The following is a 25,396-nucleotide window of genomic DNA, read 5'->3' as shown; positions in this document are numbered from 1 at the left end:
GTCTAGCTGGATCAGGGAAATTGGACAGTAACTCATACACTCGCTTGGATCTTTGTCCTTTTTAAGAATCAGACTGATCCGGGCTTGTGTCATGGTTGGCGGAAGCTTTCTATTCTTTAATGATTCCGTATAAACTTCTAGCAAAAGTGGAGCCAGTTCTGTAGCATAAGATCAAAAAAATTCAGCGGCAAAGCCTGTAGGCAAGGCCTTAATTACCTCGCCAAGCTCCTCCAAGGTTATCTCAGAATCAAGAGAATATTTTTGCTCAGACGTCAGTTTAGGAAGTTCTAATGGTTACACAAAGTTTCTAATATCTTCATCAGTAAACGAAGATGTGGAACTATAGAGATCAGGATAGAATTATTTTAAAGCATTATTAATATCCATGGCCAAGGTAAATATTTCACCACCAGCAGATTTCACTGAGGGAATGGTAGAAAAAGACTCTCTCTGTTTTATCTATATAGCCAGAAGTTTTCCTGCTTTGTCCCCGACTCAACGTATTACTGTCTTGCCCTGAATAACCAAAACTCCACCTTCTGTGACAAAATAGTATTATATCTGTATTTCAATCGGATCAATTCTCAGAGACCATTAGACGACATTCAGCGCTTCAGCTCTGCCTCGGCACTTTTAATATTCCCTTCCAATTTCACGAATTCTTGTGCTTTGGACTTTTTGGTGAATGAAGCATACTGTATGATCCGGCCCCTAAGAACCACTTTAAGTGTCTCCCAAGCCATGCCCACAGAGAATACTGAGGACCAGTTGGTCTCCATATAGACATTGATTTCAGTCTTTAGCATTTGTTGAAATTCAGGATTTTGCAAAAGGGATACATTAAAATGCCAACTATATGATTTCTTTTTCTCTGTATGTGGCAACACCTCTAGAAACACCAGGGCATGATCTGAGACCAAAATGTTTCCAATTGAGCAATCAACAACAGATAAAATGGGGTTTAGATATAAAAAATAAAAAAAATTTAGAATAAATCTTATGGACTGATGAAAATAAAATGTATAGTCCCTACCAGATGGGTTCAAAAGTCTCCAAATATCTGTAAGACCAAGATTTTTACACATCCTGTGAAGCGTCAGTGTTGCTCTAGTGAACTTGCACACTTTTGCTTCACTATGATCAAGGACTGAGTCCATTAAAAGATTAAAGTCTCCTCCCAATATTATATCATGAGGGGTGCCAGCGGCTTGCAACATCCCTTCAAGATCTATAAAAAAGCCCTGATCATCCATGTTAGGTGCATAAATATTAGCCAAAATAAGACTTTGCCCCTGAATTTCAGCTAAAACAATAATGACACTTCCTAATATATCTTTACTCTGTTTGAGACATTTGAATTGTAGATGTTTACTTATCAGTGTAATGACTCCCCTGCTCTTACTCGAGCCAGCATTATAAAAAAAAACGCCCACCCCATATCTTACCAAATTTTTCCGCTTCCTGCGGAGAAAGTTTCGTTTCTTGAAGAAACACTATATCATATTTCTTATACTTAAGAAGAGAAATAACCTTCTTTCTTTTTATGGGGTGCTCCAACCCATTCACATTCCACATGGAGAGAGCGAGTACACTCATATTAACATCTGTCATAAGAAAAAAACAGATAGTGTGTCAAAAACAAGATTATAAAGACCACATTCCAACATTGGTGTGACCATTAAAACCCAAACATCCCCCAGAACAAAACAAACAGAAAAAGGAAAAATGTACGCATTAACCCCACGCACAACTGGCGTCCACCCCTCCAAACTCGAACAGTCCATGTACGCCTACGAGGACCCCCACGACAACTTTGCCATTGGATTGCCCAAGTCCAGTGTTTCTATACAAATTTTGTGAGACAGAATTACATAGCAAAAGATAATCTTTCAAACAAACTCTAGCCAATAGGCGGACCAAACTCAAAGAGCGTGTAGATTCATCCACAAAACTGTCCCGAAGGTGTGCCACTGTGCAAAATAAACTCCAGCCGCTAGGCGGAACCAGCACCAAAAAAATTCTCAGTTTCCTCAAACAGTCAAGTGAATGATCAGTCAGCCGGTCCATTCGGCTGCAACACAAGTATCACAAAATGACTTACTCCATTGAATTTATGGAAGACATCGCTTGCTGTGGGCATGTGAATGTTTTAAGGCCCTCCTTAGCATCTATTCTCAATTTGGCCAGATCCTCCGTGGATGTACGTGCCAGAACCCGACGAGCTCGCTCGAATTCCAGCTTATGGCCTGGTATGTCGAGCAGATTCGGAAGGAGCCCGTCCAGTTATTTCACCATATCCCGACCCACTTCGGCCTCAGGAATTCTGACAATACGGACTTTATTCCGCCGGCTACGGTTCTCCACGTCCTCCAACTTCTCCCAGACATGCTCCAAATCCAACTTGGTTGCTAGCATATTAGAAAATAATTCTCTCTCTGATGACTCCAGATAATCGATCCATTTCTCGACATCCCCCACTCTTGTAACCATCTTGGAGAACTCCGCCTCCATGGCAGTGATCAATCGACGTATCACAGCCAGATCCTCCAAGTCAGCAATGACCTTCGTCAACACTGCTGACATGCCCAGCAACTCTCGCCGCATTTCCCGCATTTTTCCGACCAAATCGACTCCCTGGCTCGCGGCCCTTCGGGGGCATCAGCTTGAGCACGTAAGTGTCTTTTAATGTCTCCAGAGCCCGAGAATTTTGAATTCTTTGACATATTGTCCTCCTAGAACAGTTATGAAACAGAGTGTAACGAATCTCACCGGTTTATATCATTAAAAGAGTTAAAACTAGCAAAGTGCACAGAACTCGCCGTTCACACATCTGATCCTTGCATGGCATCACGTGACTCCACGTGTCGAGTGTCTTTAAAGGAAACACCCCCGCGTTACATCTTTAATGCAGTTATATTTAATGCGTTATAACTTTAATAAAGTTCAAATAATAAGGAAGCTAGTCATGTAAATAACTACAAACTCAGAAACTGGCATTTCTCTGTGCAGTCAGCACCTCTTCAATGAGTTGCGCTAATATCCCGATCTAAGGGGGAGAGCCTGAAACTGCACCCGGCTGATGCACACTCTGTTGCAGGGACGCTCGTCCCTCACGCGCGCTTGCTGCAGCTATATTATAACGTGATGGCTTGTGACTTATTGAATCATAATATATGTCATTGTGTGTTTCTTATCATGAAGAAAATTGGCAATATGCAGCTTTATTAATAAGAGAGTTGTTTTTTTTTGAGAGTTAAAGATGTATTGAAGTGAAAAAAAAGTGAGAGAGGGTAGTCTTCACCCCATTATACACTGCAACAAAATACGGTTTTTATTTGTTTTTGTTTTGGCTTGTTTTCCAATATAAATATCTAAAACTCCTTTAAAACAATGTACATTTACTTTAGAAGCTATACTGCAGAAGAAAAAAATTGTTATCTGAGAATGTTGAATATAATATTAAAAAAAATGCAAATATTTTAAAATATCTAAAAATCATTTAAAAAAGATGCATTCACCTGAGCAGCAGCATATAAGATATTAAGACTTGCTTTTAGAGAAAATATCTTAATATATTTTGTCTTTACTGCACTCGCAGAAGTATACACAAGTGAAAAGAATACACTAATATACTAAAACTTATATTTAAGATACATTCTCTTAAAGCAGTCTAAATATATGTTGCATCTTAAGTAAATGTATTTTAAGAATTTTTTAGACACTTTAAATGGAAAACAAGACAAAAACACTTGATAACAATAGGATTTTTTGCAGTAAATTTTTTTTCCTGAATAATAAAAAGTATTTTTAGAGGTATTTTTAAAAGATGATTTTTTCAGCTTTATTGTTAGCAAGCATGTTTAATACAACCTTTTAAGTCAGGGCACAAGCTGAATAGTCGGTTAAGAGCTAATGATTAATTGTTGCAATAATCGCCGAATAGTCGAGTAATCGATCTAATAATCGTTAGATTAGTCAACTATCAAAATAATCATTAGTTTGCAGCCCTATTTGGTAACAGGCTGATGAGCACAGTAAATCTAATAAGAATTGCATTTCTATTTCCAAATATTTCTCCCTCTAAAGTACTTAAAGATTTGTTAATGGAATCGTTAAGACAAATCAGAATCAGAACTTAAATAGTTAAATTCCACATGATTCCCATCCCAAAAACTGCCATTCACTAACATAAAAAAATAATTCAGGGTTCAATCTAACAGGCACTTTTGAAAACAATGGTACATAACCTTAACCACTGCACTGAATAACATACAGTATAAAACAACTTTGATATAACGGTCCAACCTTGAGTTATAGACTTTGAAATGAATCAGTACAGACAACTTTGATTGCCAATGTCCAATCACAACTTTACAATAGAAGATGGACCATGTAAATGTAGTGTCAATGCAACTCAACACAAGCTACTATTTACATATCGAGGCTGCTGTGGAGTCACTGAGCCCCTAACAACTGACTGTTGTCCTGTACGCAGTAAAGCAGCTACAGGCAATGTTTAATGTGAGCTGTACGAAGTCAGACAGAAGTCAAACACTGGAGGAAAACAATGTACGTACGGTGTGTGTGTGTAATGGCTTACTAATGACTGTCAGCACTCTGCACATTACAGCTGGCCACAGCTAAAGTCAAAATAATGGAGAAAGCAGAGAGAAATCAGAGCTTAAATGGCTTAATCAGATTACTCTGAGAGGAACAGAGAGCACATGCATCTACTTTGAGCAGTCTATTGGGAGAAGGGGCATATATAGGACACACAACTGCTGAGAGGAGACACCCAGTTTGGCACAAGACCCTTAAACACAAAGGATAAGACGACTCCCTGGATTTCACAGGCATGACTTTCTTAAAAACAATCCTATTATCCATTTCTGTTCCAACACAACACCCTTACAAACAAGTATTGATGGTTTCAGATGGCAACAACATGGTACTTTTATATATTCCATGAAAACATAAAACATACTATGGTGGTACTATGGTCCAGTGTTGGTATCAGATGGCAATTCCATGGTACTTTTTTATATACAATGATAATAAAATTAATGTACTATGGTATTTACAGAGCACCACCATGGTACATGTCCTAAAACATGGTAGTACCATGGTAGTTTTTTGTAAGTGACTAAATTATTTCCATATTTACGAACCATAGCATTTACATGGTACTCCAATGTACTTCAAAGAGTAGCATGATACTTCCATTGTACATGCTGTACCTGTCTTAACCATGTAAATTGTGCATTGTGTAAAAATAGCAGCAAATAATTCTACATTTATTGCAATGTATGTTGTACCATAGACTGTTCATTGTGTGAAACCCTTACAAAAAAGTACCATGGTATTACCACAAAAATAGACCATCGGAAAACATTCCAGTATAAACATGTTTGTCAAAAAAAAAAAAGACTATGCTACATATTAATTTCGAGAGTGACCACTGGTATCAGGGTGATTTCCAAGTTCATGGTTATACTTAAATCAATACAAAAAAGAAAAAAATAATAATTGAAAAAGTTTAAAATGATGATTCTCATTACCATAACTACTGTATCTTCTGTATTAAAGTAAAAAAAAAAACAAAAAAAACATTTTTTGCTGTTGTACAATAACTTTCATTTTCCCTCATTTTAATAAAAAAATAAAATAAAGTCAGTACCAATGTACTGCTATGATGTTTCAATACTTTACAATTTATCATTTAATATATCATTTTATTACATTGCTATAATGACAATGAGGGGTTAAATGTGCATAACTGTGTTCTTAACTGCCCTAAAAAATATATATATATATATATATTTTTTTTTAAATATTCAAAATAGAATTTCACATGTTTCTTTTGACTCTGAAGTACAATAGGACCAGGACATTTTCATGAAAATCACCCACCACAATAGTAGTTTTTGTACCATCCAAGGTCGGACTGGCCATCAGAAGAGTCGGGACTTTTCCCGGTGTGCCGCTAGTAGGCCAATGCACATTGATATAGCCTTAAAATACATTAATAAAAAATTAAACAAATAAATCGCCTTTAAAATATTATATTGTTGCTGTTAAATATATTCAATTAAAAAAATAAAAACTACCCCATAATGCTTCATTCCTGAATGTTTCAAGTGGATGTCTTTGTCATCGGGTCACAGAGGATCAAGAAAGAAGCTTTTCACACTGAACATGCCCAACTAATTATTTTTTCTTTTTAACTTGTCACGGAGTCTAAAAAACACACTGTTCCTGCAAGGGATGCAACAGCGGTCAATGTGGTCTCTCTAGCATGTTTACATTGGAAACAACTGAAAAACAGTGCAGACGGATGCAAAAACTTACAATGTCATTGAGTTTGCCTACAAGTTTCTAAGTTCCTTTAACTTTGGCAATGCCTTAGTGACATTTGATAGGAGGTTTACACAAGTTATTAAAAAACAAAACAAAAAAATGATGGGGATGATCAGCCGGATTAGAAATAGTGATCCCCTACAACTTTTTACAACTTAAAGGTCAGCTCGATCCGATTTGTGTGCAACATAGCCAATTAAACCCCTATCTCAATCAATAATAATAATAATAATAATAATAATAATAATATAATAGATATATTCGATATCTATGGTGAAACCTATGTTCAGTGAGCTGCAAGAATCCTGAAATTCCTGGTAAAAATGTGTCTCCCAATCCGACCCTAGTACCATCGGTCTATTTTGTACCATATTTAGATGTATCCATCTATCTATCATTTTACCACTGTAGGGTAAATATTGTTAAACATAGCAAGTATTGTTCCTGTTGTCCCTATAGTTTGAGGAGAAACTGATGGCAACATTTGCAGCATCATTGGTGTGTGTTAATCTAGTCAACAGCTGCTCTAAAGCCACATTCCACTCAATCACATTAACTAGAGTCCTAAATCTACCCGCCTGCTCATTTCAGTAAACATACAGGGGATTTTCCAAATCTGTAGCCATGCACACCTTTGAAAACTCTTTGAAAACTCTGTTTATTGTTTAGTGGCCAAGGACAAGCTTTATATTAAATGTTAAGGGTTGACAGTAAGTGAAATTGCTTTTAAATGAAATCTCTGCACTCATTCTATAGGTGCAATGTGTCTGTCCATGCACTAACAAAAAAGTACCATGGTAATACCATATTATTTTCAACAGTGTACAATGATAATCTCAAGTTTTTTCTGGACAAGGTGCCATGGTAATACAATGTTATTTTTAACAAGGTACCACCATGTAAGTACCATTTTTTGGAAAGAGTACCTTGATAATCTCATGTTTGTTTGGTTATTTTTTTAATATGGTGATGCCATGTTTACACTGAAAGAAGGTAATACAGTTCTTCATGTTTGAACCATGAATGTGATGATAATTCAGAGGAGAAGGTGGTAATGTCATGGTTTTCTTGGCATGGCGCCATGGTGTTACCATGTTTTTTTTGGACATGCACCATGATATTCTTTGGAGAACCAAATATAACCATGAATGTGATAATTCAGAGGAGAAGGTGGTAATGTCATGGTTTTCTTGGCATGGCGCCATGGTGTTACCATGTTTTTTTTGGACATGCACCATGATATTCTTTGGAGAACCAAAGAGAACCATGAATGTGATAATTCAGAAGAGAAGAAGGTAATGGCATGGTTTTCTGGGCATGGTGCCATGGTAATACCATGCTAAACTTTGGAATACCATGCAAATATTATGGTACAAGAGTTCAGTAATTGTTCAGTACCAGATTATGTATCAAAGTACCACGGTACTATCATTACGGTATCATGGTGCCACCTCGGTACTATTTGTAAGGCTGTGGAAAGCCATTCAGAAAGTTTCACGTGAAGGATGCGCGTTCCCTGCCGCAACTCACCCGAAGTCCTGATCCATGGACTTGAAGAAGAACTTATAGTTGGGTTTATTAAGGACTTGTTTGAAGTCCAACAGTGTGATCTCCTCCGAGGAGATGGGGATCTTCACCAGGTACGGCGTCTCCTCCTCGTCGATATGATAGATTATTTTGGTTTCCGCCATTTCCTCGGCAGTTATTTTCTCCTTCGCTCCGACTAAACTAACTTTCCAGGCGGATTAGTGGATGAGCAGTTGACACAAGCCAGATTTTAGGGCACAAACGATTTTACCGTGTCGTTTGCGATCATTTTTTCTTACGTCCGAGGTAAAGATTGGACTAACTGCAGCATAAACTGTATTCCTGTTGGTCTCCTTTTGTTGTGTTAAATCCCCCAAGTATTCATACATTCTCAGTATTCCCAAACTTTTCCAGCGAGCGCTCGTCATACAGGTTGGGGGAGGAGAGAGAAAGCCAACGCGGCGTTATGACGTTTAGCAGGAGCGTGAAGCCCCCTCCCCTCCCCCTGGTGTGAGCCGAAACAATCCAATGCCCCATTATAAACGCTGTAACGTCCTTAGATTTTGAACAAGCTACATACAGTGGACCCGAAAAGTGTACTTGTACACTTGAGCCACACTGAAAGCTGCTGAAGGCGATTTATTTTATTACAACACAAAAATATCCCTACAACCTGACAGATATTGACAGCTATAGGCTCTGTAGGCAGCAAAATAATTAAAAATAAATAAATTAAAAAAAAGAATCTGACCGCGGCCCGCGGGTCTTAGCCAATCAGAAAACTGGGAGGTGGCTCTCTGCCAATGGCATGAGTTGTGGGGCGGGACTATCTGTTTGATCCACCCATGTTAGATGGGGTAAAGTTTGGAAACAATCATTTTTATGTCGTTTGATGCCACTAGTGGTGCAAAAATCGCTATAATTGTGCCTTTCAAATTTATCTGTAATGTTTTTTTTTTTTGTTTTTTTTAACGAGTTGCCCCAATGACCCAATTGCCCCAAAAATATTTGAAAAACCAAGCCACATATAAAAATGTGTGAACATCATTGCATTAAATAATCAAATCAACTGGCATCTGTAAACAAATGATGCTTGGCTATTTTTTTTTTTTTTTATTTTTTTTTTTTTCACAGAACTAACTTAATTTCCCTAATTATTTCCATTATTGTAAGCATGTTTCTTTTAACTAACAGTTCCTAATGCTATTTTAGTGGATGTAGAGGTGTAGCAGTAACCACAGGTGTAGTTCATTAGTAGTTGGGCAGTGCGAGTACATTCATAGAAAATAATAGTTTCAAAATTTAAAACGCGCAATGTTGTCCGCCAGACGCACCTGGTGTGCGACCCCCTTAACTGTTACTAAGGTTATTTTAGTGGATGTGGAGGTGTAGCAGTAACCAGTAAGTGTAGTTCTTTAACTGTTTACATGTTGCAGTAACATATGACAACCATAAAGTATCCAAATAGTTTTTAGCTGAAGTGTGTAATTTTTGCACCACTACCACCACCAAACGGAATTTCAAAAATAAACAATGTTTTCAAAACAGTTTTCTGAATATGCCCCCTCGTCTGCTGTTGATCAAACAAACAAATAGTCCCGTCCCCAAATCACACCATTGGTCGAGTCAATGTTGTTATGTCTCATGAGATGGGTCTCTCAAAACAAACAGGGGAATTTTCATAGTGCCACAGAGACACAGTGATTACAGTTTTCGAGAAAATTAACCTGCTGGGTGGCCCCCCCAAAAAAAACAGTGCCACTATGTTTGATTGCTCCTATCTTAAAAATGCATAAAGGCATTTGCACAATTTTTGGCATCCTTTACGACTTTTTGTCCCAAACACATATGTGAACTTTATTTCCATCAATTGCACAAAATAAAGTGGCGCCATCTGGCGATACACATGGTATGTAAAAATAGACATTACTTTCATGCAGAAATAATCAAAAACTTCTAAAATTCAGACAACTTGCTGTTTTAACTAAATGTAAACAACAAAATGACATCACTGTGACATCATCGTGAGTAACAACTTGCTACAAATAAGTAAATCGTTTAGCTAAGTTTTCAATGGCAGCACACTTCAGTGATTCTCTTTCGCCATGTGGCCTCGTTTTTTTTCTCAGGCCACCCTGTATGAATGGCTAACTTTTAGTTGTCTCTGCATATTAAGCTGGGATAGGTGAACGTATTTTAACTTTTAGCATTCATTTTGAATATCTGTTGTTTATAGTTTAAAGCCCAACACATTTATATTATATTGTATTTTCTAGTGCAATACATAGCTTTAACATCCAAATAAATTGAGGCCACTGTACTTAACTATGCCTTTCATGTCTGATCAGTAAAACTAACTTAAATGATAATGTATTAACTGCACTAATTATACACACAGCCACATTATAGCCTGACCAGAAATAATTGATACAGTGTTGCCAACCACTTTTGCAGAACTACAAGCTGTTAAATCAGATTAAAACAAATGCAAATAGACAGACAAACAAGAGTTTTTATTCTTCATGATGAAGCACAACATTTAGCCAAGAACTGTTATGGGACCAATCACCAATATGTTGGACAGTGTTGAATCTGGAAAAAAAAAATAAAAAAAAAATAAAATAAAAAAAACATTGTACATCAAACATCAGTACAGACTCTAGTACTGACCTAACATCACTAAAAATCTGTTCTTTTCAATGCAAGACTTTATTTAATACTCAATTATATGCATTTAATAACTAACTGCGGTGTTGGGTCCAGATCATCAAAGCGTACTGTAGAAGACTTTAGGAAATGTCTAACAGAACAGACAAATATACTAGCTTTATCAGTTAAGACGGAAGAAACTGTGTACAGCAGAGCATACTGCCATTTCTTTGTCAGAATGTGTCCTAAAAGCTTACCTCCACTGACAGATCTCTTTGGTAGTCTGCTCCATTTGCTCATTTGTTTCTGTCTATTGACATCACAAGTAGACTCACAGCATTCGCAAACATCATCCATACCGTCCACACTCAGCCACCTTCAGAAAGCAACAAGTCATTGATGAAACAGATTACATCCCTTAATATCAGAGACATGTGGTTGTTTTTGGAACAGGGGTCTTGTTAAAGTATCTTGTGGAATTCATGCATGTAAAAAAAAAAAAAAAGTGTAAAAGATTACAAAGATTAAGAATTCTTCCCCTTAAGTTTAACCCATGGGTCTCTTGCAAAGGGTCAAAGTTCGACTGGTTAGCCTCTGCTGATAGACACTGTAATTTGATATTATCAAAATGGGGGCAAATAGCATCTTTCTCAACTGACGTCCATTCAAAAGTAGCCATGTATTCTGAGTTTTTTAATCTTTTCATATTATCATAAGAAGCCAAATATAATTTATTTTGATCCAATTACATTGATTTAATTACATTATAGTAGATGTTTTGCCAGTGACCATTTTTTAAAAGTGTGAAATTAATTTAATTTTAATTAGGGCAATCAAACAATTTCAATCAGTTAATTAACATTTTTAATCTAATTACATGGTATGCCAATTAATTAATCGAATGAATCCATGCATAAATATTTGCTTAGAAAGCCCCTAAAATTACAATAATTCAATATATGATTAAATAATTATAAATAGTTATATTTAAATGATAAATTTACAATACTCTTAAGTGCTCTTCGATTACTCCAGAACACTCACAAATCTACAACAATTTTCAAGTACTAAAGTTACGATTCGTTTGGGAAACAGCCCGTAATTCTAAGTTGATTCGTACGATAGTTTTTACAGTCTACTTAGGCTTACATTTGCTTTTAAGAAATAAGGCATAGGATAGTTGCAAGTGAAGGGCTTGGGACTGTGCGTATTCTTTTAGTGCCATCAGCCAATCAGCTGTCAGCACGTCAGGATGTCATTTTCCTTTGGCTTCAGTGTGATTAGTCAGATAGGATTTATATCAGGTGATTGGCTAAGAAAACCTGTATGGTGCGTTCACATCATGTCGGAATTACCATAATAACAAGATCCTGACTTGATGTGGTTGCTCCTCAACTTCGCAGAAATCATAATAACAAGTTGTAAATTCTTAATCTATAATAGTCATGACGTCATGTAAAAAGAACCAATATGACGACAGCCTCAACAGTTATATGTACTGTAGTTAAACATATTTCTGTTTCATATTCCATTTTGTTATGGCCAGTGTTACCTGGAGTGCTTTCTTTATTATTAAACATTTTCAAGAACACAGAGGTGTATTAATGGAGCGATTAAGTATTTTTCTGTCATCAACAACAAAGACACACATGGATCGTTTTGGCATTAGAAAGAAATCATTTCGCAGTCTGAGGATGTAAACATCTCAGAGTAGAATCTCCGAATTGTTATTACAGCAGGCTGCATACTTCTGAGGGGTCGTGCATCAGCTGAGCAACTGTCTTTGAGACAGGAATGCCAATGAGTAGATTTCCAGGTATTATAGAACTTGTTGTGGTGCTAATTTAATCTTACAACCATGTCAATGCAATTTTAAAGAAATAGATTACCCAAATTTTTTTATTTTCTTATATTTTTCTGCTGAACACAAAGATTTTTAAAAGAATATTTCAGCTCTGTGGGTCCATAAAATGCAAGTCAGCAGGGTCCAAAACGGGAGGTCACATGACGCCATGCGAGAAGCAGACATGTGAGCGACTGGCTCTGCGCACTTTGCTAGTTTTTTAATTATTTTAATGTTTAATTCAGTGAGATTTGATTCACCAGTTACACATTTGCTCTTTGAGGTAAACATGGCAAAGAGGTCAAAATCCTCAGACTCTGGAGACATTAAAAGACACTTACGTACTCTAACTGAAACCTCTGGCGAGCCTGCGGACCAGGGACTCAATTTGGATGGCACGTCGGGAGAAGAAATTCAGCGTCAACGGTCCAACATCTCGGTGATGCTGACGAAGGTTGTTGCTGACTTGGAGGATCTCGCTGTAATACGGCGATCGATTACGGCGATGGAAACAAAATTCTCTGAGTTGGTCAAAAGAGTGGCAGAAGTTGAAGACGGATCGATTATCTTGAGTCATCAGAAAGGGAATTATCCGCTAATCCGCCCGCATCAAAAACAGATTTGGAATCCATTTTGGAAAAATTGGAAGATTTTCTTGGAAGAGTCACATTTTCTTGTTCCCGGACTTTGCAAATTCAACAAGAGAGAGATGCGATCGGTTCAAGGAATGTAAGAAACACTTACCTCAACGGAAGATCACTTTTGCACTGATGTTTCCGGCCAGACTGAGAGTAGAAACGAAGGATGGTCACAGGGTATTTACGTGCCCCAAGCAAGCACTGTCTTTTATGAAAACAATGGGTAAGTAAGCCATTTGGGGTTTTTCATGTAGCTCCAGAGTGGATTAACTCGCTGTACTTACTCTGGCTGTCTAAGGAAGCTGGGCGCCATTTTTGTTTCTTTTTGCGCTGGCTCCATCTAGCGGATGGAGCCAGATTGAGAATGGATACTAAGAACGACTACAAAATATCTTCATGCCTACACAAGGATGTCTTTTATAAAGTTGACAGACTGAGTAAGTCATGGCATATTTTTTTTATGCAGCCTCCGAGTGAATTTGACTTGCTCAATACACACTTGACCATTCGAGAAACCGGGGCACCTGAATGTTTTTTGTGCTGGTTCCGTCTAGCAGCTGGAGCTTGTTTTGTTGAATAACTCTCCTTCGGGACAGTTGTGGTTGAATCTGTTCATTCTTTGTGCTTATGCCTCCTGTTGGCTGGAGTTTGTTTTTGTGGAATATTTTTAAGGGACATTAGAATGATTACGTCATCTGCCGAACTCATAACAACTGACTCACTGAACACTTGTCTGTCTGTCCAAGGAAACTGAACGGCTTTATATCAGCTGGAATTTGTTTTGTGGAGGAACACGCCTTCGAGTCAGTTCTGTGAATGAATCTATATGTTCTTTGTGTTTATTCTGCCTATTGGCTGGGGTCTGTTTTACAAAGTATTTTCTGTTATGTAATTTTGCCATACAAATATTTGTGCAGAAGCATTGGACTTGAGCAATCCGATGGCAAAGTTGTCGCAGGGACTCTCGTATGCGTACATGGACCTTTCGAGTTTAGAGGGATTAACGGCGGTTGGCGCTGTCATGCGCGGGATTAAAGCGCACGTTTTTCTGTTTGTTTGGTTCAGGGGGAGTTCGGGGTTTGATAGTTGCAATAATGTTGGAATGTGGTCCGTATAATCTTGTTTTTCACACACGATTTATTTTTTTCTATTATATCAAATGTTAATATGAGGGGATTATCTCTCTCCACATGGAATGTGAATGGGTTGGGGCACCCCATAAAAAAGAAGGAAGGTTATTTATTTTCTTAAGCGTAAGAAATTAGATATAGTGTTTCTTCAAGAAACGCACCTTTCCCAGCAGGAAGCTGAAAAATTTGGGAAGATATGAAGTGGACATGTTTTCTTTAGTGCGGGCTCAAGTAAGAGCAGGGGAGTCATTACATTGATAAGTAAACATCTACAATTCAAATTTCTCAAACAGACCATAGATAAATCAGGAAGAGTCATTATTGTTTTAGCAGAAATTCAGGGGCAAAGTTTGATTTTGGCTAATATTTACGTACCTAACGCTGACGATCAGGGCTTTTTTATAGATCTTGAAGGGATGTTGCAAGCCGCTGGCACCCCTCATGATATAATATTGGGAGGAGACTTTAATCTTTTGATGGATTCAGTCCTTGATCATAGTGAAGCAAAAGTGTGTAAGCCCACTAGAGCAACTGTGACACTTCACAGGATGTGTAAAAATCTTGGTCTTGCAGATATTTGGAGACTTTTGAACGCATCTGGTGGAGACTATAAATTTTTTTTTTCATCAGTCCTTAAGATTTATTCTAGATGTTTTTTTTTTTATATCTAAACCTCATTTTATCTGTTGTTGATTGCTCAATTGGAAACATCTTAATCGCAGATCACACTCTGGAGAGTTTAGAGGTGTTGGCACAAACTGAGAAAAAGAAATCATATAATTGGCACTTTAACGTATCCCTTTTGCAAAATCCTGTTTTCCAACAAATGTTAAAAACTGAAATCAGTGTTTATAAGGAGACCAACTGGTCCTCAGTATCCTCTGTGGGCGTGGCTTGGGAGGCACTTAAGGCAGTTCTTAGGAGTTGGATCATACAGTATGCCTCATTGATCAAAACACCCAAAGCACGAGAACTCGTGGAGTTGGAAGGGAATATTGAAAGTGCCAAGGCAGAGCTGAAGCACAGAATGTCGTCTGATGGCCTCAGAGAATTGACACGATTGAAATACAAATATAATACCATTTTGTCATGGAAAGTGGAGTTTTGGTTATTCAGGGCAAGACAGTCTTATTTTGAGTCAGGGGACAAAGCAGGGAAGCTTTTGGCTAGATATATAAAGCAGAGAGTCTTTTTCTACCATTCCTTCAGTAAAATCTGCTGGGGGTGAAATTTTTACCTCGGCCATTGATATTAATAATGCCTTTAAAGAATTCTATCTTGATCTTTATAGTTCCACGTCTTCATCTACTGATGAAGATATTAGAAACTTTGTGGAACCATTAGATCTTCCTAAACTGAAGACTGAGCAAAAAAACTCTCGATTCTGAGATAACCTCGGAAAAGATCGACGAGGTAATTAAGGCCCTGCCTACTGGCAAGGCTCCAGGGCCAAATGGATTTGCTGCTGAAATGTTCAGATCTTATGCTACAGAACTGGCTCCACTTTTGCTAGAAGTTTATACAGAATCATTAAAGAACAGAAAACTTCCGCCAACCATGACACAAGCCCGGATCAGTCTGATTCTTAAAAAAGGACAAAGATCCAAGCGAGTGTAAAAGTTACCGTCCAATTTCCCTGATCCAGCTAGATGTAAAAATGTTGTCAAAAATTTTGGCTAACCGGTTATGACATCTCTTATACATATAGATCAGGTGGGGTTTATTCGGGGCCGTAGCTCTTCTGATAACATTAGGCGTTTCATCAATATCATGCGGTCAGTAGTGAATGATCAGACTCCATTCGCTGCCATCTCACTTGATGCCGAAAAGGCATTTGATAAGGTAGAATGGGATTATCTTTTTAAGATTTTGGAAATGAATGGGTTTGGGAGTACTTTTATTGGATGGATTAAGTTACTTTATAGATTAATTTCAGATTTTTTTACTCTGAATAGGGGCACTCAGCAGGGCTGCCTTCTTTCCTCATTGTTCTGTCTTGCCCTGGAACCATTAGCAGCCGCGATAAGAAAGGAGGATGATTTTCCAGGGGTGATGGCGGGAGGCATGGCGCATAAGCTTTTGCTTTACGCAGATGATATTTTATTATTTGTCTCTGACCCTACTAGATCTATGCCTTGCCTCCACAGAATTATTAATTCCTTTTCCAAGCTCTCAGGATACAAAGTCAATTGGTCTAAATCCGAAGCTTTGTCTCTGACAGCATACTGCCCAGTAACGGCCTTCCAGCCGGGCACCTTGCAGTGGCCCAAACAGGGCATTAAGTATTTGGGCATTTTATTCCCAGCAAATTTGTCTGATTTAGTTAGAGTTAATTCTGACCCTTTAATAAAAAGGTTTTCGAGCGATGTGGACAGATGGGCTTCATTACATTTATCGATGATTGGGAAGGTTAATGTTATTAAAATGAACTGTATTCCAAAATTCAACTACCTGCTACAGTTACTCCCTATAGATTTCCCCCTCTCTTATTTCAAGCAATTTGATAACATAGCAAAGTTCTTCATTTGGAATGGTAAACGTCCCAGACTACATTTCAACAAATTACATAGGCCGATTGACAAAGGTGGGCTAGGCCTACCCAAGATTTTTTTTATTATTATGCATTCGGTCTCAGACATTTGGCTCATTGGTTGCTTCCGCCTGAAAGAGCCCCTCCCTGGTTTTCTATTGAACAGGAAGTCCTTGCCCCTATTTCACCATTGCAAAGCATTTCTGTCAAACTAACTGAAGAAGTTAAGTCACACCCCGTTATCTCACATTTGCACATGATTTGGACAAGAGTGGCCAGAGTATTTAATTCGGACATTTATTTAAATGTTGCCTCGAGCATATGGCTGAACCCAAAATTATATATTAATAAGTCCCCTTTCTGTTGGTCAGAGTGGATTGTGAGGGGGGTTCCTACACTCGGCGACCTGTATGAGAGTTGAGTGTTGAGATCTTTTGAGAAATTGGGTCATCATTTTGGGATTCCCAGATCTCAGTTTTATAGGTATTTACAGCTGCGCCACATGCTCTGTACTGTTTTTGGGAGTAGCACATACCCCCCTAAAATGGCAGATACTTTGGGAGAGGTGATTACTGCTTTTGGGAAAGGTCATGAGGCATGAGTGTATTACTCCCTGCTGATTCAGAGTCTGGGGAATGGAGTTTTAACTTCTATTAAGAGATTATGGAAGAAAGATTTGAACTTGGTATTGGAGGATGGCGTGTGGACTAAGATTCTGAAAAATGTCAAGTCTGCATCTAGAGATGCAAGGGTGCGCCTTATGCAATTTAAGAACTGACAAAGATTTTATTGGACCCCCTCTAGATTATATAGGCTTGGTCTTAAAAGCACACCCACCTGCTGGTGATGCCAAACAGAAGTTAGAGACACAACCCATGTTTTTTGGGGATGCGTTAAGATCCAAGAGTTTTGGTTAAAGGTTCAGAATTATTTGTGTGATATTCTGGGCACTCAAATTTGACTTTGCCCCAGACTTTGCATTTTGGGCAATGAGGAAGTTATAAATTCAGGGGACAAATATATGAAAAATTAGGTTCTGACTGGCGTGATGATTGGCAGACAAATTATTTTAAGGGGTTAGTTGTCAGACGGAGCACCACCATTTCCAGAGTGGTGTGCGGAGATGGGGAGGGTGGCGGCTTTTGAGAAGATGATAGATGGAAGGCTGGGGCTGGAGGACTTATTTTTCAGGAAGTGGGGTAGGTATCTGGCGGTTTTGGAGGACTCTAGGGGAAGGGATAAGGAGAGAGATGTTTAGTTTATGCGCTTTTTGAGCTTCAAAGTTCTGGTCACCATTCACTTGCATTGTATGGACCTACAGAGCTGAAATATTCTTTTAAAAATCTTTGTATTCAGCAGAAGAAAGAAAGTCACACACATCTGGGATGGCATGAGGGTTAGTACATTTTTGGGTGAACTATCCCTTTAAGACAGTGCAGTTCTTATTTCAGGGATGCAAACTCATGAGAGGTGAAAAAGGTGAGAGAGGTTCAAAGCAGGTGTTCCAGAAATATCTTTTCAGTTGATTTGTTTGTTGAATTTAAAGCTTTTTTTCAAGTGTTTAAGCTTAAAGTAACACTTTCAAGTTATTTAAGTAAAATGTAGGAAATTCTACCAAACAATTTGGGCAAATTAGCTTCAGAAAAGGTGACTTTAGCTGAGAGGTGAGTAGTTTGCATCCCTGTTATTTCATTTAGCATATCTTGTAAATGTTTTCCTTCCAAGTGCTCTCCATGACTTGAATATAAAATATACTGTCTATTCTGGATTACAGGGGGAAATATCACCAAGCTTCATGCCAAACATCAAATTTAAGAATTTTAAGAATTGAAGTTCTGCCTCTGGTATTGCAATGGTAATTCTAGCCAATAATGGAGGTTATCTAGACAAAAAAAAAAAAAAACAACAATAACCATACACTGATACCTTTGTCCAGAATAAGTACAGGCTTTGTTCATGATATTCAATTCCTGAATCTTCAGATGGCATGTAATATAGATCTAGATCATAAAAATGAAAGAGAATATGTAATAGCCTCACTTAAAAAAAAAAACTTCAAAATCACCCTTTGAATGACAAAACACATTCCTACCATACTATGGAATGAAATGCATTAGTTTATGAAGGACTCACAGAGTTTCTGTGGTCTTCGTAGAAACGGAAAGCATCCATCTGCATCTGAAGCACGTGGTTTTGTTTTCGAGGCAAGAAACGGGCACTGGAGGCTGGCATTTTAGAGTCAGTAAGACAACTACAACACAAGGGACAGGAATTCTATTGTTAAACAAGTATTTATAGTTTTACATTTCTATCACAATCGTCAGTGTGATGTGAATAAAATGTTTTATATAATTTCTAAAATATATCGCAAAGAGTTTAAGTGTCAATTTAGATTTGTTCAAACAGATGCAACTTGGATTTGAAATGTTTTATAATGAATGACCACTTCTCTGGAACCCGAGGGTCCGAACATTGTATTTATTCCTATTGACCATTTGAGATGGAGTCTGTAATGGCAGAAATGTCAATGGCCTCACTGTATGGCAAAGTTCGGAATGAAACTCTAACTTTGTACTTACTGAATACTGCAGAGTTAACACGGTTTACTGCCTACTATTTTTTAAAAATTGTTTTAGAAAAAAGCATTTTTCCACAATAATTGTTTCATTTGTCCTGTTATCAAAAAGAGATGTGGCTGCGATTACTTCATTACCAAATGGTCAAATCACAAAATAGTAAAATTAGTATATTAATATAAACATGGCCTTTGGTTCCTCAGAAAATATTAAGGTGCCAAATTCAGTATTAACAATAGCATGCACAAAAAAGAGATTTGCAAATTCTTGCACTTCATATTTCTGAAATATAGGCCGTGGAATCTCGACTGACCCATGGTTCTGAACGAACACGTAGCGAGGCACTGATGCGATGTCAGGCTGCAGAGTGGCCACACAACTGTCCATTACTAATCTGAAGGAAGCATGCTTCTCTTTCAGGAAAGAAGCTTGGATATTCATCATATCACCCAGGTGGTACACATAGGAAGACCTTTTAGTCCTCCAATCATCTAAAAGCAGCAAGGGGCAGAAAGGTCATAAAGAAAAAACTAAAAAGGCATTTTATTTAACCTAATTGTACACACACACACACACACACACACACACACACACACACACACCATTCATCAATTTAAAGGAAAAACTGATAAATTCCATAGCTGCTTTTGTAGATGTTAATGGCTCCCAGGTTGGCTTCACATCAGTGCTGCTGACAAAGTGAGTCCTGTATAGTATATTGAAGCAAACATACAGTAATTATGCAAAAAGGCGGCAAGATCTATAAATTATGATAAGCATACAGTGAGAGTCCAAACCTTTTGTAGTGACATTCAATAGGAATAGCAGCACCACTTGTCCTCACAATACCAAAACTGTTCTTCACAGGGGTGTAGATCAACTGGTTTGAATAAACCAAATGATCTCCCTCAATCTGAGAATTAAATAAGCAATTAAATAAGGAATTTAGGTAATGTATAATAGGATCAAACAAGAATCATCTAAGAATCAATTTAGATCCTACTAGATACAGAAATACTGAATAAATAACCAAATAAATATAAAAATAATCTTATATGTATTTATATATATAAATAAGAAAATGTATGTGAACCTCTGGGCTTCTGACTCCTAACAAAGCTAACTGGAGGCAGGTGTTCCAGTCAGTGATCTGAGATTGTAGGTGTGGACTTTAGAGGTGCCCTCCTGTATAAAAACAGTACAGTCTGGGTACTGACAGAGTCTGAACTTCTCAAGAAGCCTGTCAACTATGCCCTGATATAAACAAATGTCAGAGAACCTGAGAAGAAGAGATGTGTGAAGCTGGAAAAGGCTACAAAACATTTCTAAAAGACCTTGATGTTCACCAATCTACAGTACGACAAATTGTTTACAAATGGAGGAAATTCAGCACTGTTGTTAGTTTGCCTAGGAGTGAGCGTCCTGCACAGTTCACCCCAAGAGCACAACATGCAGTACTGAAGGAAGTGAAAAAGAACCCAAAGGAAACAGCAAAAGATCAGCAGAAATCTCTTGAACTTGCTTAAATCTCTGTTCATGTCAACTAAAAGAAAAACACTGAAAAAGAATGGAGTTCATGGGAGGACACCACGGAGGAAACCAATGCTCTCCAAACAAAACATTTCTGCACATCTCAAGTTTGCGAAAGACCAGCTTGATGCTCCACAAAGCTTCTGGATTAATGTTCTGTGGACAGATGGAACAAAATTGAACTTTTTTGGCAGAAACACACAACACAACACTGATGAGCCAAAACATTGTGACCACTCACAGGTGAAGCGAATAACGTTGATCATCTCCTAATAAGGCCACATGACAAGGTCTGGGTAGTTCTTGTAGTCAACATGTTGAATCCAGGAGAAATAGGCAGGAGTAAATACTTGAGCGACAAGGGCCAAATTGTTATAGCCAGAGAACTGGGTCAGAGCATCTCTGAAACGGCAAGGCTGGTGGGGTGCTCCCAGTCAGCAGTGGTGAGTACCCACCGACAGTGGTCCGAGGAGGGATAAACCACAGACCGCCGACAGGGTGTTGGGCGCACCAGGCTCATCGATGCGCGAGGGCAACGAAGGCTATCCCATCTGGTCCGAACTGACAGAAGGTCTACTGTGGCACAAGTCACATAAAATTTTAACGATGGTTACGCACAGTGCATCGCGCCCCGCTGTGTATGGGGCTGCATAGCCACAGACCGGTCAGAGTGCACATGATGACACCTGTCCACCGTTGAAATGGGCACGCGAGTGTCAAAACTGGACCTTGGATCAGTGGAAGAAGGTCGCCTGGTCCGATGAGTCCCATTTTCACGTGGACACCCACGTGGATGTGACGTGCCACCTACCTAAACATCGTTGCAGACCAGGTACACCCCTTCATGGCAATGGTTTTCCCTGATGGCAGTGGCCTCTTTCCACAAGATAATGCGCCCAGCCACACTGCACTCGTTGTTTGGGAATGGTTTGAGGAACATCATGAAGTGTTCAAGGTGTTGCCCTGGCCTCCAAATTCCCCAGATCTCAATCCGATTAAGCATCTGTGGGATGTGCTGGACCAACAAGTCCTATCCACCTCGCAACTTACAGGATTTGAAGGATCGCTTTCTAATGTCTTGGTGCCAGATACCACAGGACACTTTCGGGGTCTTGTAGAGTCCATGCTTTGGCGGGTCGGTGCCGTTTTGACAGAACGCAAAGGACCAACAGCATATTAGCCAGGTGGTTATAATGTTTTGGCTCTTCTGTGTATATTTGGAGGAAAAAGGCACTGCACACTAACACCAAATCCTCATCCCAACTGTGAAGCATGGTGGAGGAAGCATCATGGTTTTGGACAGCTTTCAATCACTGAGGGAACGATTAATTCAAAATTGTATCAAGGGATTTTACAGGAAAATGTCAGGGTAGCAGTCTGCTATCTAACAGTTGGGTGATTCAACAAGACAGTGACCCAAAACACACAAGAAATCAACAACAGAATGGCTGAAGAGGAAGAAAATGTGTGTTTTGGAATTGCCAAGTCAGTGTCCAGACTTTAACTCAATTGAGATTTTGTGGGATGACCGGAAGAGGGCTGCTCATGCAAGAAATCTCAGAAATATTAATGAACTGGAACAAATTTGTAGGGAGGAATGGTGTAATATCCCTCCTCCATGATATACAAGCGGATCAACAGCTACAGGAATGTCTGGTGGAGGTTATTGCTGCTCAAGGAGGTTCTACCAGTTATTAAAAACAAGGGTTCACATACCTTTTCCAGTATGGACTGTGAATATTTAAACAACATGTTCAATAAAAACATGAAAACTATAATTATTTGTTTGTCATTACTTTAAGCAGATTGTGTTCGTCTATTATTAGGTCTTAGGTGAAGATCAGACCACATTTTATACATAATTATTCCAGAAATGCAGGAAATTTCAAAGGTTTCACATACTTTTTCTCGCCACTGTATTTCGGTTCATCCAGTGGGATCGTAGAATACTTTTGTTTGATCCCATTTTATTGATAAGGGATCATTTGCGAAAATCATATATTTGCTGAAATCATGTATATATTCATTATATAATTTGGAATCAATCCTAATAGGACCAAATAATAATTCTCTAAGAATCATCAAAGGTCCTAATGGGTGAAATTCAAAAAATTACACGGATATAAAAGAAAAATAAAGTTACAGCAAATATTGCATAGCAATGGGAGAATTGCATCTTACATATTAATTTAATCCTCCATATAGGCTCATGTAGGTATGATAATGTGTTTAACTTATTTTAATCATTAATTAACTGACATGCAGTAAGGATATCAGAATATAAAGGTTAGGAAGTCGTTCTGGGAATCACAAATTGGTGGCTTTGTTGGTAGTACCAATTTTGATCTCTTACATACCGATAACTCAGAGCCACACAGGTGCAAATCCGCTTCAATCACATATTCAGTGTCACTGTAAGGTGTCGCTTCGCAGCTCTTTGTTGACCGGCCGAGGTGCAGCTCTTTGGCAGTGACCTGACGGCCGTTCGAGTGCAGGTCGGCACGGATGATCACAATCATGCTCTGCGCAGTGCACCGCAACTGGACAGGTACAACTCTGCTCTGCGGCTCGTCTGTAAGATCGCCTCTAGGTAGAAATGCAGTTTTGTACTGTCTGCCGTCTGGCCCTATCTTCGGCCCATCTTTTAAAGTACGAATGGCGCCTGTAACGCAGACACTTAATAAAACCATAATTCCTATAATGTTACTCTCTGTCATCGTGGCAGATAGAAACTGAAGGAGTGCGCATGCGTATTCGGGTGCATTTTATTCATTCACGCAGTTGTTCTTAATTAAATGAGTAAAGAGAATCATCCCAGTGACTCGAATCTTTTGAATCCTTTGCTAAAAAACTCGTTTGCTGACTCATAATGTACATCTGTGAGACTATTGCACTTCAGGGTAAGAATATGATGATATTGATATGAAAATTATCAATAAATTATTAACAATTTACTGTCATTGTCTTGTTTTATAGATTACATATGTAATCATGTAATCTATAAAAAAGTAACTGTAGTCCAGTTAAGAGTATTTGAAAATGTATTTTAATCCAATTTCAAGTACTTGATTTTTGTAATCTTATTACATAATTTAAATCACATGTAATCCGTTACTACTCAGCACTGCCCTTAACACTTACTTAGTTTACTAATTTGAAATCTTGACTTGTACTACACATAAATAACTAATATTGGCATTATATTCATGTTGTTTAGTCAGACGGGAAGTGGCCCCCACAGTGAGCCTGGTTTCCCCCAAGGTTATTTTCTCCATCTTATGGAGTTTTGTTTTCCTTGCCACAGTCGCCTTCGGCTTGCTCAACGGGGATCTAAATATAAATATAATTATTTGTACTTGTTTATTTTAAGGCACAATTTACAATCATGTTTTTTTATTAAACCGCACTATTATGACTCAAAGACATTATTATATTACAGCTTTTTCTTTTAAAGCATAATTTTCTGTATAGCTGCTTTGAAATTATGTGTGTTGTTAAAAGCGCTTTACAAATAAAATTGACTTGATTAAATCCATGTTGTCAGAAGCAGTATGATAGGTCTGGGTGAGAAACAATTCAATACTTAAGTCCTTTTTTTACAATAAATCTCCACTTTCAAAATCTTTTTTTTTTCCATGTATCGCCATCTATGGGCAGGGAGGAGAATTTATAGTAAACAGGACTTAAAAATTGATCTGTTTCTCACTCACACCTATCATATTGCTTCTGAAGATATAGATTTAACCACTGGATTACTTATATGCTGACTTTATGTGCTTTTTGGACCTTCAAAGTTCTCACCACCATTCACTTGCATTGTAAGGACCTACAGAGCCAAGATATTCTTTTAAAAATCTTTGTGTTTAGAAGAAAAAAAGTCACATCTGGGATGGCATGAGGGTGAGTAAATGATTAGAGCATTTTAATTTTTGCGTGAACTAACCCTTTAAGCAAGGCTCTAAAAAGGAGAGGATTTAGAAGATTTTGTGTGTGTAAAATTCGCTATGGGCAGATTCTTTTTTGCAATATTGCAATTATATATTGAAAATTGGTATTTGACCTACTGTTTCCACTATTTATAAAGGAAATAAGCTTGGACAATTCATGCACTTAGCAAAGGAAAATATTTTTATAATACAGTCTTCACTACAATCCAGCCAAATTACATCATCTTAGTTTCTAATATTTACCACAGGTGTTCTTCCCGAAAAGATAAAACAGGCAGATTTCTGTGAATAAAATGAGCAACATACGCAAAGAACAGTCACGTTTAGAGCCCACTTATAGACACTAGCTAAACTATATGTGGTGTATAGTGTGTTAAAGTAAACTTATTTTCCTTTATATCAGTATTTGAAATCATTAATTGACTTGGATTACAGCAAACACCCATATTTCTTGAAAACAGAGCATGTAGCCAAAATGTGGTAGAGGATGTCACCAACATCGCTCAGTTTCTTTAGGCACCTAGTTTGCATCATTGGAGAATGCATACTCCACAACTTGGTCTTTGCATCAACCATTTGATATGTGATTTCATTTACTAGAATAGGATATCAAAAATAAAATGTGTTTTCACAAAAGTATTCCATCAAAAATCAGTGCAGAACAGATCC

General features: G+C 38.0%; 2 protein-coding genes across 2 annotated transcripts in view; both read right to left on the bottom strand.

Moving 5' to 3' along the window:
- The window catches only part of LOC127417068 (segment polarity protein dishevelled homolog DVL-2-like), a 69,856-nt gene extending 61,544 nt beyond the window's left edge, over positions 1-8,312 (bottom strand). The window contains exon 1 of the mRNA XM_051656788.1: positions 7,888-8,312. Coding sequence (XP_051512748.1) covers positions 7,888-8,048 — 161 coding nt within the window. The 5' untranslated portion in view covers positions 8,049-8,312. The remainder of the gene's footprint in view (positions 1-7,887) is intronic.
- Positions 8,313-10,423: 2,111 nt separating this feature from the next.
- Positions 10,424-23,470, bottom strand: LOC127420802 (zona pellucida sperm-binding protein 3-like). The gene is made up of 8 exons (XM_051663346.1): positions 23,138-23,470; positions 20,048-20,163; positions 19,853-19,956; positions 19,564-19,741; positions 18,808-18,925; positions 18,601-18,674; positions 10,791-10,909; positions 10,424-10,476 (listed from the first exon to the last, which is right to left on the bottom strand). Exons 1-8 carry the CDS (start codon positions 23,468-23,470, stop codon positions 10,424-10,426), a joined length of 1,095 nt encoding a protein of 364 aa, XP_051519306.1.
- Between the last annotated feature and the right edge of the window lie 1,926 nt (positions 23,471-25,396).

This window comes from Myxocyprinus asiaticus, chromosome 3, assembly GCF_019703515.2.
Source record: "Myxocyprinus asiaticus isolate MX2 ecotype Aquarium Trade chromosome 3, UBuf_Myxa_2, whole genome shotgun sequence".
Classification (NCBI taxonomy): Eukaryota; Metazoa; Chordata; class Actinopteri; order Cypriniformes; family Catostomidae; genus Myxocyprinus; species Myxocyprinus asiaticus.
This window is presented reverse-complemented; position numbering and strand designations above follow the sequence as displayed.

Bases quoted from the DNA above. Each gene is read 5' to 3' on its own strand.
- LOC127420802 (XM_051663346.1), bottom strand. From the start codon at position 23,470: ATGGTTTTATTAAGTGTCTGCGTTACAGGCGCCATTCGTACTTTAAAA. The intron at 18,926-19,563 runs GTCAGTCGAGAT...CTTGTGTTGTAG, and splicing joins GTGTTCGTTCAGAACCATGG to TTGTCTTACTGACTCTAAAA. The intron at 10,477-10,790 runs GTAAGCTTTTAG...TTTTTTTTCCAG, and splicing joins AAAGAGATCTGTCAGTGGAG to ATTCAACACTGTCCAACATA.